Source organism: Hemiscyllium ocellatum, chromosome 10 (assembly GCF_020745735.1).
Source record: "Hemiscyllium ocellatum isolate sHemOce1 chromosome 10, sHemOce1.pat.X.cur, whole genome shotgun sequence".
Taxonomy (NCBI): domain Eukaryota; kingdom Metazoa; phylum Chordata; class Chondrichthyes; order Orectolobiformes; family Hemiscylliidae; genus Hemiscyllium; species Hemiscyllium ocellatum.
In genome coordinates, this window is record NC_083410.1 from 111,870,938 (window position 1) to 111,888,942 (window position 18,005).

At 47.9% G+C, this 18,005-nt stretch overlaps 2 protein-coding genes across 4 annotated transcripts in view; one reads left to right on the top strand and one right to left on the bottom strand.

Annotated features, from left to right (window-relative positions):
* Window positions 1–6,077, bottom strand: part of LOC132819906 (actin-related protein 2) — a 43,282-nt gene extending 37,205 nt beyond the window's left edge. The window contains exon 1 of one of the 2 annotated variants that reach the window (XM_060831866.1): window positions 5,884–6,077. In XM_060831866.1, the coding sequence (XP_060687849.1) occupies window positions 5,884–5,931 (48 nt within the window). In that variant the 5' untranslated portion in view covers window positions 5,932–6,077. Of the gene's footprint in view, window positions 1–2,487; window positions 2,813–5,883 lie in introns of those variants that run through there. The other variant, XM_060831867.1, reaches the window with a different exon arrangement.
* A 410-nt stretch (window positions 6,078–6,487) lies between these two features.
* Window positions 6,488–18,005, top strand: part of zgc:153169 (uncharacterized protein LOC767799 homolog) — a 48,202-nt gene continuing 36,684 nt past the window's right edge. For both annotated transcript variants that reach the window (XM_060831870.1, XM_060831868.1), the window contains exon 1: window positions 6,488–6,610. In XM_060831870.1, the coding sequence (XP_060687853.1) occupies window positions 6,493–6,610 (118 nt within the window). In that variant the 5' untranslated portion in view covers window positions 6,488–6,492. The remainder of the gene's footprint in view (window positions 6,611–18,005) is intronic.

Consider the following 18,005-nt stretch of genomic DNA (forward strand, 5'->3'; position numbering starts at 1 on the left):
TATACCCGTCTCAAATTTTAAATTCACTTCCTTCAATTTTGACCTTCTCTGCATCCCTGATTTTATCAGTCCACTGGCAGCTGTGCCAGTGGCTAATGATGCCAAACTCTGCTGCGCTCTCTATATTTTTCCATTTCGCTTTCCTGCTTTAAGGCTGACTGTAGACCATTTGCATCAAACTTTTGGGCCACTGTCCCTCACATCTCCTCCTGGGACTCAGCATCTCATGTGGTAATCTTCCTGTGACGTCAAGGTGCTATATTGGCAGTGTGTTACACGATGAAAGCAACAATTATTGCTCATTGCAGTGGTTAAGACATTGTCCATCTGCAGTTCTCCCAAGACTGAAACCCTGTATGTGTACTTGAATGATTTCTCTCTGGCAAATTTTTCCTGGTCACTGAGCTACATTAAAAAAACCCATCAACTCATTCCTCCAACCTGTTCCTTTGATTAGACTGGTGCAGAAATACTTCTTAAACAGCTGCTGCACAGCACTCATTGACTCCATCAACCACCTGAACATGCCTTGGCGTGCTTTATCAGGCAGTGGGTCCCCAGTGAAAGGTTCTCGGCAAAAGTTTCCACTGAGGAGCTGGGGTGCAAGGTGTTGCACACAGCAATCCCATGAAAGAGCACATGCCATTGGTTGATGGATTCCAAGCCCAACTGTTTGCTTTGCCATGCTGTGGGGTCCTCAAGTCATACCAATTCTGGGTGATTGCACCTCATTTTTAGTGATTTGAACAATCTTTAACTGTGCTTTTGGTCGCACTTCAGCCCCACACGCCTGATCGTTGGACATCTGGTGTAGAGGGGTGTTTGGGCAAGTCAGAGTACCACCTTGGGTCAGCTCCTGGACCATGCAATGTTGGCTCTTAGCTGATCCAAGTGCAACATTAAAAAGATTAAATTGGAATATCTCTCTGGACATTCACGAAATATTACATGTGTTCTGGTATTTCTTGGCACATGAATATAAAGTATTTCTAAAGTTACAGTGCAAGGGATGTAGCTCATGTGACTCCTGGGAAGATGAAGGGTATCTAAAAAGGGATGGGGACGGGGAATAAATCAAAAGGGAGTTAGAGGGGCACTAGAGCACTCTACCCCTGACAGTGCATAACCCTCTCTTCAAAAGATATGAAGATTATTAGACACCGTGTGCCGACACTCCAACGGCACCTGGGCATTGAGCCACAGGCGAGGGGCAGACAGTCAGCAGTTATAACCCTCTTCACAGCCCACTGCTTGCTTAAGGTTCTTTTCCTGAGGTTTCACACACGAGATGCAATTCACACACACCAGCTTCTGCAAACAGTTAAAAGTTTATTAAAGCCTGTACAAGCTAGGTGACCCCCTTTGACCCACTTTTCAGGCGTGTGAAGTTGAATCAAAGAGGCCCCAAACAAAAAGTATCCCCTTTGTACAGGTCAGTTGGTAATGCTCACAGGTACTCCGGTCACTCCCCCACAGTGCAGGTTGACAATCAGTCACACGAAGACTCATAGCAGAAAATTAGGGTCCCAAGGACATATCCTCAATGAGGGACAACTGACAATCTATTCCTCAATGGTGGTTCACTAATTCATAAATCAGTGAAATTCTGAAAACTAAAAAAGTTTTTATTTATAGCCAGATACACTGCAATACAGTCAAAGTACTCAAGCTATGATTAGTTACAAATCAAGTATCCACCTTGATTCAGATTTCGAAGTAATGTTGAGCGCCAATGGAGACTTCATTCTGATATCTTCAAAGTCATTCTTGTAAAGCCAGGTACACTCGTCTGAGTAAATCTTTATTGCAAATCATAGCACAACTTGTCAAACTATAAGCTGTTTGCTGTACTTTAGCCACGAACTTCTGGCACATGCAGTTATTATCTTTTGTTATTACACTTCGTGCACAACTAAAATATTGCATTCAAAACAATGCAGACTACTCAAAGTTCAATTCACCAATTAATGCTTCTGTTTGAACAGCTTCAACTGGATTTAGCAAATGTCTAAGACATTTATGGAACCTTAGCTAACAACTGAATCATGTAAACAAACTGAAGCCTTCCCATGTGCTCGTAACGAACTTCAAAATGAAAGACTACAATGAGTAAAATAATGACTGTACTCATTGACCTTAACTGGTTCCAGTTACACAAAGTCTGGATTTTCAAATTTTTGTCAATTTTACATCTTTCCCATGGGCACAGCCCATGCCCCCAAAGGGGTGGGATTTCCTTCCTAAACCGCCACATCTTTAAAGTGCTCCTTCAAACCAACTTCTTCAATCAAGCGAACCTGAGGTTACCCAATCTTGTATTTGACAATCATTCCTGTTACACTAGGTTTGAGATACTACATAAATACGCATTGTTAACGACTGTTAAGGGACATGAATATTTATTTGATTTTAACTTTGATGTAACGAACAGGCAATGAATTCACTGAATCTTGAGGGAAACTACACAAGTACAGAGAATTCTCTCACCTTGAGCGAGTATAGATTGAGTACGTGCCTGGTCACTTCAGTGGGACATTGCAATTAATTCCAGCCCTGTTACTGTTTCCTTTTCATGCCAAGATGCACACTCTCTCCTCCAACTGTGAGGAAACCTTTCATTTTCCAGTCTAATTGAGTAGATCAAGGTAAGAAGTAATTCTTCAACTCCTGCTTTACTGAAGTCAATAACCTGAACCCAGACAATGGATCAAAGAAAGCCTATACAGTTGTCTCATTCCAGGTAAGACATTCAGAGTTTCCTTCCTTCAGAGGCACTAATCAATGAGCACTGTAAACTGGCAAACAGATTGCCTCCACCCTACTGAGATACACACCTCATAGCATGTACAGACCGCAGCATCAGCTCAACCACATGAAAAATGTGGCTTGAGGCCAATGAATGTTCTTCCTGTCAGTTTGTGCTTGCACAGTATTCTCCCCAAGGGTGTTTATGCAGAGAGAGACTTGAGCACAGGAAGGGGCTATTCAACCCTGTCTATTTCATTAATCCAGAGGTCATCATTTTCATTAATTCACTGCTATTATTCTAAGAAAACATGACTAGTTACTGTGTAATTATTTCATTGCTAACATGAATCGATTAAAACAGTCAAATTCTAGTGAACTGAAGTAGTTTTCTGAATTGGAAGATCATTTTTACTCTTAAGGACCTAACCCATTTGTCAGAACACAAACCATTCACAAAAGCAAGCAGAGCAAACATGCCAAGTTCCACACATTGTCCAGAATAACTCACGTTGAGAAGTGAATACATTTTCAAGTTTATTCATAAACATTTGTTCAAACAGCCACAAGCCTTCTCAAGGCGCACACACTGGAAAACACTCATATGGATATTAACCTGCATAGCACACACTAAAGTCTGAACAATTTCCCAAAAGTCCAGGGACAGATTGCAAACTAATAACAGTGTAGCAAAAGAAACAAAGGTTAGTCATCAAAAGTCAAAGCCGTTAAGGGAAGGTCACCATCTTTGGTTTGTTTCACAAAAGGGAAGTGAGTGAATGTCTGCTCTGCGCCTGTTCCTTTTTTGCTCAAGGCATAGATTCTTAAAGCAAAGGCGAGCTTTGAGCTCAGTGTGCCTGTGCTGCTTCCCTGCTCCTTCTCCATCACGCTTCTTTTCACATTTAAGTATTCAACTCGGTCACTCTTGAAAATTGCAACTCAATCCGATTCCACCACCCTTCCAGATCCTCAGCTGGTTCAGTAAGCAGACTGTAATGAGAAGTGGTTCAAACCACTCCCAGCACTGCTGACTCAAGACAGACAGCTCGAGCATGACAGCATTGCCTGCTCCAGCCCTGCAAATTGTCCAACCAGACAACCTTTCAGTACATCACCAATTCTGTCCTCTTGCTCAGCTCTGGCTATAAATTTTCAAAGCTAGCTATTCTCCAAGCTGCAGATGCTAGGAAATAGCCTTCCAATCATTTGCAGCCTTTTAATTTATCCCAGATTAAAACTGGCCAGTTTGGGACAGGTGATCTGCGATATGGTCAATGTCACCTCTCATGACCAGCAGTACTTTTTGACCAAAGGGCAGTCTGGTGATGTACCTGAAGTTGCATCACTAATGATGAGGGGGCAAACCATGGCTGCAAACTCAGTTAGAGTAGGGACATAGAGGTACCAAAAGTGGGAACCAGGCCAAAACTACCCAGTTATAACGATGAGAGAACCATGAACAGCCTCAGACACGTTTCTCCACAAGTCTAAAAGGAGTAACCAGATACCAATCTTTAAAATTACGATATGACTGGCAGATACAAGAAAACTTGCTTCTACTTGTGGGGAGGATAAGAACCGGCAGCTATAAAGATATCACAAATAAATCCAGACAGAATCCAGTTGAAATAGCTTCACCAGAATGGTGAATGGAACTTACCCACATAGGGAGTGTTTGAGGCTAGCAACTCAGATCCCCTTAAAGGGAAGTTAAGGAATCTCATAACAGAAAAAGTCCAAGAAGGATATGTTGATAGAAAACTACTCAATCCTAACAATTCATTCCCATAAGGCATTGCCTCACTATAAAGCTAGTGAGTAGTTTTGAAGGGTAATCAATACACTGCAGAAACTTCAGTAACCAATTTGCACACAGCAAGCTTCCTCACCCAGCACTGTCACTTTGAACAAGTAAACTCCTGTGACTCTGAAGGACAGGATGTGAGGGAGGGAGAACGATGGTAGGGGCGAGGGGCCAGGAGAAGGAGCAGGAGAGGTATGGAGGGTCTGTGAGGTGACAGGCGGGAGGGGAGCAGAATGGTGAGACAAGGGTGGGTGGTGATGGGGTGCGGGGGGGAAGAAGGGGGGGGAAGAAGGGGGGGGAAGAAGGGGGGGGGAAGAAGGGGGGGGGAAGATGGGGGGGGGAAGATGGGGGGGGGAAGATGGGGGGGGGAAGATGGGGGGGGGAAGATGGGGGGGGGAAGATGGGGGGGGGAAGATGGGGGGGGGAAGATGGGGGGGGGAAGATGGGGGGGGGAAGATGGGGGGGGGAAGATGGGGGGGGGAAGATGGGGGGGGGAAGATGGGGGGGGGAAGATGGGGGGGGGAAGATGGGGGGGGGGAAGATGGGGGGGAGAAGATGGGGGGGGAGAGAAGATGGGGGGGGGAAGATGGGGGGGGGAAGATGGGGGGGGGGGAAGATGGGGGGGGGAAGATGGGGGGGGGAAGATGGGGGGGGGAAGATGGGGGGGGGAAGATGGGGGGGGAAGAAGGGGGGGAAGAAGGGGGGGAAGAAGGGGGGGAAGATGGGGGGGAAAGAAGGGGGGGAAGAAGGGGGGGAAGAAGGGGGGGAAGATGGGGGGAAGATGGGGGGGAAGAAGGGGGGGAAGAAGGGGGGGAAGATGGGGGGGAAGATGGGGGGGAAGAAGGGGGTGAGATGGGGGGGAAGAAGGGGGTGAGATGGGGGGAGAAGGGGGTGAGATGGGGGAAGAAGGGGGTGAGATGGGGGGAAGAAGGGGGTGAGATGGGGGGAAGAAGGGGGTGAGATGGGGGGAAGAAGGGGGTGAGATGGGGGGAAGAAGGGGGTGAGATGGGGGGAAGAAGGGGGTGAGATGGGGGGGAGGGAGGGGGGGGAAGGGGGGGGAGGGAAGGGGGGAAGGGGGGGGAGGGAGGGGGGAGGGAGGGGGAGGGAGGGGGGAAGGGAGGGGGTGAAGGGGGAAAGGGGGAGGGGGGAGGGAAAGGGGGAGGAAGGGGGGAGGAAAGGGAGGAAGGGAGGGGGGGAAGGGGGTGAGATGGCGGGGCTGGAGAAGGGGCATTACGGAACGAGCACAGACACCACCCCCTCCCCCACTCGCAGACAGCGCCTCACTTCCTGATCGCAGCCCCACAGGGCGGCCGGGTGGATGAGCCAGCACCTACCCCAGTGCCGTTATCGCAGACCACCACCTTCCTGCCCTGACTGTCCATGGTCCGCTCCCGAGCCTCCGCCGCCGCTGTCCCAGCGAAACTTTCCACCCGCCTCCCGACGCCGGAAATCACCGTCCGCTGGCTGCCGCTCCACAGGGCGCGCCGTCCCCACGTGACATGCCGCTTCCGATGGGTCTGCTCGGGCACGGCGATGACGGATTGCGATTGACGTGCGGTGGGCGGGTCTCGTGTGATTGACATGCGGTAGGCGGGTCTTGTTTGATTGAGCGGAATTCGTGCTCATGACGTCAGTGATTGACAGTAAGGAGGTGGGCTCCGCAATCGATCTTTGATGGACAGGTGATGTGTCCAATGGGCTTTGGGCACTGCCCGTGCAGCTGGTGGGCGGTGGGCGGTGACCGTGTCCCTGACCCTGACCCTGACCCTGAGGGTGGGGTCAGTCTTTCGAAACAACATTGAAAGTCTTTTCTCAGTTCGAGTACTTCCGGTATGATTGACAATTCTCTAAACGTTGATCAGCATTTCCCCGCCCCCTGTGTAATTGCTGTAATGTGATTGGTCGGTAAGCTGGGCCAATCCTGCTGTCCAGGCCGGGTTGCCATGGTCATGGCGGTGGTGGTGGGAACCTGGGCCTTCTCCCTGGCGGCGGTGGACAAGGCCCGGCGGCTGTTGGCGGTGGGCAGCGGGGCTTCGGCCGCTCTACAGGAGGCGATGTCAGGTGATGTACCTTCAATCTACTACAGCAACTCCTCACGTCCCAAAGGGTGACCCCCCGACAGTGCTGCACTCCCTCAGCACCGACCCTCCGACAGTGCGGCACTCCCTCAGCACTGACCCTCCGACAGTGCGGCACTCCCTCAGCACCGACCCTCCGACAGTGCGGCACTCCCTCAGCACCGACCCTCCGACAGTGCGGCACTCCCTCAGCACCGACCCTCCGACAGTGCGGCACTCCCTCAGCACTGACCCTCCGACAGTGCGGCGCTCCCTCAGCACTGACCCCCCGACAGTGCGGCGCTCCCTCAGCACCGACCCTCCGACAGTGCCCGCTCCCTCAGCGCCGACCCTCCGACAGTGCGGGGCTCCCTCAGCGCCGACCCTCCGACAGTGCGGGGCTCCCTCAGCGCCGACCCTCCGACAGTGCGGGGCTCCCTCAGCGCCGACCCTCCGACAGTGCGGGGCTCCCTCAGCGCCGACCCTCCGACAGTGCGGCGCTCCCTCAGCGCCGACCCTCCGACAGTGCGGCGCTCCCTCAGCGCCGACCCTCCGACAGTGCGGCGCTCCCTCAGCGCCGACCCTCCGACAGTGCGGCGCTCCCTCAGCGCCGACCCTCCGACAGTGCGGCGCTCCCTCAGCGCCGACCCTCCGACAGTGCGGCGCTCCCTCAGCGCCGACCCTCCGACAGTGCGGCGCTCCCTCAGCGCCGACCCTCCGACAGTGCGGCGCTCCCTCAGCGCCGACCCTCCGACAGTGCGGCGCTCCCTCAGCGCCGACCCTCCGACAGTGCGGCGCTCCCTCAGCGCCGACCCTCCGACAGTGCGGCGCTCCCTCAGCGCCGACCCTCCGACAGTGCGGCGCTCCCTCAGCGCCGACCCTCCGACAGTGCGGCGCTCCCTCAGCGCCGACCCTCCGACAGTGCGGCGCTCCCTCAGCGCCGACCCTCCGACAGTGCGGCGCTCCCTCAGCGCCGACCCTCCGACAGTGCGGCGCTCCCTCAGCGCCGACCCTCCGACAGTGCGGCGCTCCCTCAGCGCCGACCCTCCGACAGTGCGGCGCTCCCTCAGCGCCGACCCTCCGACAGTGCGGCGCTCCCTCAGCGCCGACCCTCCGACAGTGCGGCGCTCCCTCAGCGCCGACCCTCCGACAGTGCGGCGCTCCCTCAGCGCCGACCCTCCGACAGTGCGGCGCTCCCTCAGCGCCGACCCTCCGACAGTGCGGCGCTCCCTCAGCGCCGACCCTCCGACAGTGCGGCGCTCCCTCAGCGCCGACCCTCCGACAGTGCGGCGCTCCCTCAGCGCCGACCCTCCGACAGTGCGGCGCTCCCTCAGCGCCGACCCTCCGACAGTGCCCGCTCCCTCAGCGCCGACCCTCCGACAGTGCGGCGCTCCCTCAGCGCCGACCCTCAATGCATTTGCTTTGATAGATTCATGAGAGTTAAATAACAACATAGAAACAGACCCTTCGATCCAACTTGTCCATGCCAACCAGGAATCCCAAAGTAATCTGGTTTCATTTGCCTGCATTTGGCCCATATCCCTCTACACCTTTACTATTCATGCATCCATCCAGATGCCTTTTAAATATTGTAATTGTACCAGCCTCCACTACTTCCTTTGGCAGCTTATTTCATATGTGCATTGCTGTCTATGTAAAAAGGTTGCCCCTTGGGTCTCTTTTAAAGCTTTCCCTTCTCACTTTCAACCTATGCCCTCTGGTTTTGGATTCCCTTACCTTATGGAAAGCACCTTTAATGTTTCACTTGTATATGTCCTTGTCAGTTTATTAGCTTATATAAGGGTTTAAAAAGTTTTGTTTAATGTCACTCTTCCAAATTGTGTTCATAATCTTGTGTTAAAGAAGTACTTTTATTTCATTGTTCTGTTTGTGATCTCGGGACATATGGAAATACTTTTCAGTAAACATGTACTTTTGCAATGGCTACCATAATGTACTGTACATATAGTGTGCAAAGTTTCACGGCATGTGATGGATCGAGTCCAACTGTGGTTGACTCGCCTGTACATTAGGCTCTGATTTTTGTGATGCTTTGTGTTCTAGTACAAAATAAACTTTTCAATTTTCTAGTCCCATGTGAAGGCATCAAGCTGAATCAAGTTAGCAGCAGACTGGGGAGAGGGAGAAGTTCGTAATGAAGTGTTTGTTTATAATCATGAGATTTGAGGTCCATATGCAGTGTTCACAGCTCAACAGAAATGCAGGTGGTCTAAGTCACTGCTGGCAAATCTATCAATACATCCTTGGACTTGGCTGTATCTCTTGCTGCAGATAACACTATGTCCTGTGAAACACATTTAACAGGGTGAGTTACATGATTGTATTGATGATTACCAATATCAGGACTTGTCATCCTGAGACAGGATTTCAGAATCTGACCAAGACATCTGTAGATTTTAAGTTAACCTTTTGTTCAAAATATGACATTTGGGGGAGGCAATGGCCTAATGGTAATGTCGCTGGACTGTTAATCCAGATAATGTTCTGAGATCCAGGTTCAAATCTCACCACAGTAAATGACGCAATTTGAATTCAACAAAGAGTAAATCTCAAATGAGGGGTGCAATGATGACCATGAATCAATTGTCAGAAAAACCCAACTGGTTCACAAATGTCCTTGAGGGAAGGAAATGTGCCATCTTAATCTGGTCTGCCCGATAGGAGACTCCAGACCCACAGCCTATGCTGTTGACTCTTAACTGCATTCTGGCCAAATTAGAGATGGGCAATAAATACTGTCTCGTTAACAACACTCACAGTCCATTGTTTTTATTCATTCATTAATCAGTCCTGGCAATTACAAAGCTATGTTGTCATATCAAGTTATCGGGTTAATCATATCCTTCATGACAGAAATGCATCCAATTTATGGGCTTCCAACTTGAGTCTAAAGAGAGTGTGGAGATTTGGAGACAGTAAACGCCAGGAGGTCACTGGTGGATGGTTTGGAGGGATGACAGTGGCATCTCGTGATTGGAAAGTATCACTGAAACTCTCAGGAAGAATCTACGGCAGTGGCCTTGTTAGACTGTGCAGAAATCTGGGCAACATCAGGAAGAGACACAACAGCTGGATACTGAGGAGATGCACAGTCTGAGGTGGATGTGTGGAGCAATCAAGATCAGGGGCTTGTAAGTCAGGGTCAGTGAAGATTGTAAGAACGTCCAAGAAAGTAGAGAAGAGGAGGTTGAAATCGTGTGGTCCTCTGCTGGAGGGAGAGCGAAGGTGGGGAAGTGCAGCGTGTTGACTGTTGAATTTGGGATTGCCATGATTAGATTACTTACAGTGTGGAAACAGGCCCTTCGGCCCAACAAGTCCACACTGACCCGCCGAAGCGCAATCCACCCATACCCCTACATTTACCCCTTACCTAACACTATGGGCAATTTAGCATGGCCAATACACCTGACCCGCACATCTTTGGACTGTGGGAGGAAACCGGAGCACCCGGAGGAAACCCACGCAGACACGGGGAGAACGTGCAAACTCCACACAGTCAGTCGCCTGAGTCGGGAATTGAACCCAGGTCCCTGGCGCTGTGAGGCAGCAGTGCTAACCGCTGTGCCACCGTGAAGAGGAGGAAGGCCCAAGACCAGGTGGAAAGATCCTTTGTTCGAGAGACTGATATACAGCGTAATTGGAAGTGGGGAGGTATCTGAAGGGAAGACCATAAGATAAAGGAGCAGAATTAGGCCACCTCAGGAAGGATGTGCTGGCATTAGAGGGTGTCAAGAGAAGGCTTACAAGAATGATCTTGGGGCTCAAGTGCTTGTCATATGAGAGGTGGTGAAGGACTCTGGCTCTCTACTTGATGGAGTTTAGAAGTATGAGGGAGGATCTCATTGAAATTGACCAAGTATTGAGGGGCCTGGATAGAATTAATATCCAGAAGATGTATCCACTCATCGGAGAGATTAAGACCTGACAGCAAATGCCCAGAATGAAAGGATGACCCTTTAGAACTGATGAGAATTTTCTTCAGCTAGAGAAGGGTTAATCTGTGGAACTCATTGTTGGAGAAGGCTGTGGAAGCCAAGTCATTGAGTGTATTTGAGACAGAGAGAGGTTATCACGGTTTTGAAGTTCAGATTTGAGACAGTCCACGGAATCCCGAGTGCACTCTATTTGTAAGCCCCTCTTGGTTCATCCTGGAGATCGTAGTCTTTCGTAGTCTGGAATAAAAAAACATCTTGCAGACAATTTAGGATAATTTTAGTCATCCCCTTTATTTACCCATAGCATCACTGTTACAACATAACACTTTAAGACAGGTCAGCTAAGGTTCTAAAATCTTCGGAGAGTAGGGTACCAGCTCTACCTTTAAGAATCCTTGCAGGCTCCTCTCTCCTTCTGTCACACAGGTTTCCTTTCCAACAGTTTACAAAAACACTGCCTGTTCTTAACTAGACAGGTAACAGTGGAAAGGCAATAATTCATAAGGAAGATGAGTTAATTGACAGGTCAGTGTGCACTTAACTGATCACTCCGACAGGTCCTGAGCCACCCAGCAGCTGGAAAAAAACACATCCAGCCAAGTCAGGTGCTTGTTTGCAAGATAAGTTCATGTCATTACAGAAGTGCCAGTCTAAACTAAGTCGGAGCCATCATAAGGTAACCTTGCACAGCTCGCATATCAGATACCATTGTTTTACAAAATGGCTTCTTAGAAAGAGGACAAACTCTGACCATAAAATGGCTTCCTGACAGATTGTGTCGAATCTCTTCAATGTTAGGTTTAGATTAATTTTTAAACTATGAGCAGACTCCTGCTTTTTATCTTAAGCACAGAATCATTCAAAAGTCACTGGAGTCAGAGAAAGTCCCGGATGATTGGAAAACTGCTGTTGTAACCCCATTGTTCAAGAAAGGATCAAGGCAAAAGTTGGAAAATTATAGGCCAATTAGCCTAACCTCGGTTGCTGGTAAAATTCTAGAATCCATTGTTAAGGATGAGGTTTCTAAATTCTTGGAAGAGCAGGGTCGGATTAGAACAAGTCAACATGGATTTAGTCAGGGGAGGTCGTGCCTGACAAACCTGTTGGAATTCTTTGAAGAGGTGACAAGTAGGTTAGACCAGGGAAACCCAGTGGATGTGGTCTATCTAGACTTCCAAAAGGTCTTTGATAAGGTGCCACACGGGAGGCTGCTGAGCAAGGTGAGGGCCCACGGTGTTCGAGGTGAGCTGCTGGTATGGATTGAGGATTGGCTGTCTGACAGAAGGCAGAGAGTTGGGATAAAAGGTCCTTTTTCGGAATGGCAGCTAGTGACGAGCGGTGTCCCATGGTGTTCAGTGTTGGGGCCGCAGCTGTTCACGTTATATATTAATGATCTGGATGAAGGGACTGGGGGCATTCTAGCGAAGTTTGCAGATGATACGAAGTTAGGTGGACAGGCAGGTAGTACTGAGGAAGTGGGGAGGCTGCAGAAGGATCTAGACAGTTTGGGAGAGTGGTCCAGGAAATGGCTGATGGAATTCAACGTGAGCAAATGCAAGGTCTTGCACTTTGGAAAAAAGAATATAAGCATGGACTACTTTCTAAACGGTGAGAAAATTCATAAAGCCCAAGTACAAAGGGATCTGGGAGTGCTAGTCAAGGATTCTCTAAAGGTAAACATGCAGGTTGAATCCGTGATTAAGAAAGCGAATGCAATGTTGTCATTTATCTCAAGAGGGTTGGAATATAAAAGCAGCAATGTGCTACTGAGACTTTATAAAGCTCTGGTTGGGCCCATTTGGAGTACTGTGTCCAGTTTTGGTCCCCACACCTCAGGAAGGACATACTGGCACTGGAGCGTGTCCTGCGGAGATTCACACGGATGATCCCTGGAATGGTAGGTCTAACATACAAGGAACGGTTGAGGATCCTGGGATTGTACTCATTGGCGTTTAGAAGATTAAGGGGAGATCTAATAGAAACTTACAAGATAATACATGGCTTAGAAAGGGTGGACGCTAGGAAATTGTTTCCGTTAGGTGAGGAGACTAGGACCCGTGGGCACAGCCTGAGAATTAGAGGGGGTAAATTCAGAACAGAAATGCGGAGACATTTCTTCAGGCAGAGAGTGGTGGGCCTGTGGAATTCATTGCCGCAGAGTGCAGTGGAGGCCGGGAAGCTAAATGTCTTCAAGGCAGAGATTGATAAATTCTTGATGTCACAAGGAATTAAGGGCTACGGGGAGAATGCGGGTAAGTGGAGTTGAAATGCCCATCAGCCATGATTAAATGGCGGAGTGGACTTGATGGGCCGAATGGCCTTACTTCCACTCTCGTATGGTCTTATTCTGTACCTGAGGCTGAAATGTTACAATAAGATTGTATTTATAAACGATTCATTTTAGTCTTGAATTAAAAATGCTTTCATTTCAGAGTTGTGATTCAAATTCAAATAAGTCAAGATCTGACTGTTTAGAATTGATAGTGGGGCAGGCATGGTCTCTAAGAACAGTAAGTAAGTTAAAGCTTCACCAATATTACCTTTCACAGAGTTTGTATTTCATAACCAGTAATGGCTACTCAAAATCATCAGAATGTCTCTGTTTCCCTCTCTCGCCCCCTCCCCCCTCCAGGAATAGCCATGAATGTGATATTCTGCGTATCCTGGGTTCCCCCTTTTTGTGGCCTGATGCCTCCCTACCTGTCTTGTTTATTTCCGATTTGGAGGTGCCGGTGTTGTACTGGGGTGTACAAAGTTAAAAATCACACAACACCAGGTTATAGTCCAACAGGTTTAATTGGAAGCACGAGCTTTCGGATCAACGCTCCTTCATCAGGACTATCACCTCATGTGATTTTTAACTTTGTTTATTTCCTACTTTTGTAGCAAATCTGTTCTATAATTCAGTGTTACATTTAGTCTAAATGTTTAAGGACAAGTTTTAAGGCTGTTGACTTTCTCAAAGGGGGTCAAGCTTTAGGAGGAGAAAAAGATATCAGCTATGCTCAAGGGTGGCCAACCACACATTGCAGAAACTCCGAAGGAAAATGTGCAGAAAGAGAAGTAAATCTGTTCTGCTTGCCAAACTTGGCCTAAATGTGGCTCCATATCCACCATATTGTGGTCTGTTTTGAACTGGTTTCCACCATGTCTGAGAAAGCCACTGCATTGTGTTGAAAAAGACAGCTCATCACAAACACTTGGGGATGAACAGTAATGCTGGCCCAACCCACATTGCCTGACTGAATAAAAAACACTTGCTCCTGTAGGTGGCAGTAGTCAGCTAGTTTTGAGTAATTCTAGGAATGTTTCCTGAGCTGTGACCCCCAAAATTCAGCAGGAAAACAGGTTCATTCATCTGCTGGATCTCCCATTTCAAATCTCTGCTTTGCCCAGTATTCCAGAGGTTGCAGTGATATAAAACTATCTTCCAAATAATACTACATAAGAACATTATAATGAATTTGTTTTTTTTCTTGTTCACTTATATGGAGGATTCCACAGAATTAGTTTGTTGAGAAGTGTTTGTCATAATTTAGTGTGGGTCGGGAGCCACATCAAGGTCAGACTGGGTAACGACGGCAGATTTCCCTTCCAAAAAATGATGAATCAACATTTGTCACAAAATGGGTGAATGATGAGTACTGATAGAAGTTAGTATCAATGTATGAAGTTTGAGCAGGAATGGGTTAGTTGGCTCCTCCAGCCTGTTCTGCCACTCAGAAATCATGGCTGATCCACTTCGTCTACAACACCCCAACTCCTGGAAGCTTTGACTCTTTGCTTTTCAAGATTCCATCCACCTCACTTTAAAAGTACTCAAAGACAGTGCTTCAACTGCTTTTTGTGGGAGAGTTCCAAAGACACTCAACTCCTCGGAAGGAAAGAAATTCTCCTTATTACGTGCATGACCCCCTTATGTCAGTGAGCCCTAGTTCTAGCTTCTTCTGCAAGAGGAAGTATCTTCCCCACGTCCACCCCCTCAAGGCTCCTAAAGATCTTGCACATTTCAGTTCAATCACCTCTGACTTCTCTAAACTCCAATGGATATGGGCCGAGCCCCTCCAACTGATTGTCATAAGACAACTGCCCGTTCTACGTGCTCATCTGGTAAACCTTATCTGAAACTCTTCTCTTGTGTTTACTTTTTGGTTTAATGTGACCAGTACTGTGCACAGTACCCAAAATGTGAGAAATGACTGGTTTGAAAGAGTGAAGTGTGAGGTAAACATCAGAAACAGAAATGGCAAGAGGTCCCTTGTGGGAATAGTTTAGAGGCACTCGGACAGTAGTTATGTCGTAGAATGGAATATATGGGTGCAGATAAACAGAGAGGTAAGAAACGTCCTGCAGGAATCGTGGATAACTTTGACCTATAAGTCGATTTACTGAATGAGATTGGCCAAGCAAAACTGGAAAATGGGTTTGTGTATTCAAGACAGTTTCTGAAAGCAGTATATTCGAAACCCACCCAGGGAGCAGGCTGTCCTTCACCTTATTCCAAGCAGTGAGACAGGATCGTGCCATGAAAGCTGCCAGGTGACAGCAATCATGACATGATAGAATTTCACATTGCATTTGAAAGGAAGAAGTTTGGATCTCTGACTGGTCTTACAAGCCTAAATAAATATCTCGATAGGATATGAAAGTAGAGCTAACTTAATTGAACTGGGAAACTAGGTTAAAAAGCTAGAACAGTGGAGTTGCAATGGCAGATTGTAAGGAGCTATCTAATAACAGTCAAAAATGATTAATCCTTGTGAGAAAGAAAGACTGTGTCTGAGAAGGTTATTCATCCAAAGCTGAATAATGAAGCTAAGAATAGTCATACAGTCACAGAGATGTACAGCAAGGAAACAGGCCCTTCGGTCCGACTTATCCATGTTCACTAGATATCTGAAATTAATCTAGGCCAATTTGCCAACACTTGGCCCATATCCCTCTAAACCTTCTTATTCATGTACACATCCAGATGCCTTATAAATGTTGTACTTGTACCAGCCTCTACCACTTCCTCTGGCAGCTCATTCCATACATGCAACACCTTCTGTGTGAAAAAGTTGCCCCTTGGGAACCCTTTAAATCTGTCCTCTTTCACTTTAAACTTCCAACTTCCCCTACCCCAGGGAAAAGACTTTATCTGTTAACCTTATCCATGTCCTTGATGATTGTATATGATTTGGAGATGCCGGTGTTGGATTGGGGTGCACAAAGTTAAAAATCACACAACATCAGGTTACAGTCCAACAGGTTTATTTGGAAGCGCTAGCTTTCGGAGTGCTGCTCGCACATTTTATCAACCTCATTAAAATCACCCCCTCGGCCTCTGACTTTTCAGGTAAATAGCCCCAGCCTATTCAGCCTCTCCCTTTAGCTGAAACCATGGCAACATCCTTGTAAATCTTTTCTGAACTATTTCAGGTTTCACAACATCCTTCCTATAGCAAGGAGACCAAAATTGAATGCAGTATTCCAAAAGTGTCCTAACCTATGTCCTGTACAGCCACAATATGACCCCTCCACTCGTATACTGAATGCACTGACCAATAACGGCAAGCATACCAAAGTTATCAACCATATAACACCAGGTGATAGTCGAACAGGTTTATTTGGAAGCACTAACTTTTGGAGCACTGCTCCTTCAGGTGGTTGTGGAGTATAAGATCATAAGATGCAGAATTTATAGCAAAAGTTTACAGTGTGATGTAATTGTAAATATGTATTGAAAAACACCTGGATTGTTTAAGTCTCATCTTTTAGAATGACCGTGGTGGTTTCAGTTCTTTCATATGTAAATTGCAGAACTTTTTAAAATTACATTCTCAAGTTAACTTTAGCAATAGGTGTCATGCTGGCCCAGATAATGCATTGAAGGTGTGAGACTGTCTGTGCCCCAACATTCAGACTGATTCTGATCTTAAAAAAACGATTTACAGAATCTTACATGGATTCATGCAGTTTTTGAGCAAAATGAAAAGTAATTCTGCAAGTACAAATTCACCCCACAAACTTGTGGGTGTGTATGTTGGGGGGTGGTTATGAGTGCCTGTGAGTGTGTGCGCACGCGTGAGTGTAAAGAGGTGTAAGTCTGTGAGCGGGGGTGTGTGTGACTGTATGTGTGAATGCATAAGAGAGGGTCTGAATGAGTATGGGTCTGTAGGAGTGTGTGTGTAGTGCAGTGGGGTCACCTGTCGTGTGACTTGAGGCCATCCCCATGGGTACCAAACTTGGCTATTAGCCTCTGCTCAGCCACTTTACATTGGTGCCTGTCCGGAAGTCCACCTTGGAGGATGGTCACCCGTAGGTCGAGTGTCCCGGACTGCTGAAGTACTTCTCTTCAACTGGGAGGGAACACTTCTCTCAGTTGATTTGTTGTGCAGTGTCCATCCATCTGTTGCCATAGCCTCTGCTTGGTCTCACTAATGTACCATGCTTCAGGGCATCCTTGCCTACAGCGTATGAGATAGACAATGTTGGCTGAGGTGCATGATACCTGCCACGTACATGGGTGGTTGGTGTGCCCACTTGTATCGTTGGTATCTGTGTCGACACTCTGACATGTCTTGAGGGGTCTACCGTGACAGGGTTGTACGGTGTTGTCCTGAAAGCCGGGCAGTTTGCTGCGAACAATGATCTGTTTGAGATTTGGTGGTTGTTTAAAGGTGAGAAGTGGAGGTGTGGGCAAGGTCTTGGCGAGGTGCTCATCCTCATTGGTAATGTGTTGCAGGCTGCGAAGAACATGGCAGAGTTTTTCGGCTCCTGGGAAGTACTGAACAATGAAGGGTACCCTGTCAGTTGCAGCTCATGTCTGTCTCTCGAGGTCATCACGGTTTCTCGCTGTTGCACATTGGAACCGGCGGCTGATGAGTTGAGCAGCATACCCCGTTTTTATGAGGGTGTCCTTGAATACTTCCAGGTGCCCATCATGTTCCTCTTCATTGAAACAGATCCTGTGCTTGTGTAGGGCTGGTCCACAGGGGATGGCTGTTTTAATATATTTCAGGTGGAAGCTGGAGAAGTGCAGCATGGTGAGGTTATCCATGGGTTTGTGGTAGTGTGAGGTGCTCAGCATACCAAATGCCCCCTTCACTATCCCATCTACCTGTGACTACTTTCAAGGAATTATAAACTAAGATCTTTGTTCAGCGACACTCCCCAAGACTTTACCATTTAACGTTTCAGTCCTGCCCTGATTTGTGTTTCTAAAATGCAGCACCTCACATTTATCTAAAGTAAACTCCATTTGCCACTCCTCGGCCCATTGGCCCTTCTGTCCAAGATCCCATTGTACTCTGAAGTGACCTTCGCTGTCCACCACGCCTCTAATTTTGGTGTCATCTGCAAATGTAGTAACCATACCTCCTATATTCATATCCAAATCATATTATAGAAATGAAAAGCAGTGGACCCATCACCGATCCTTGTGGCACACTGCTGATCACA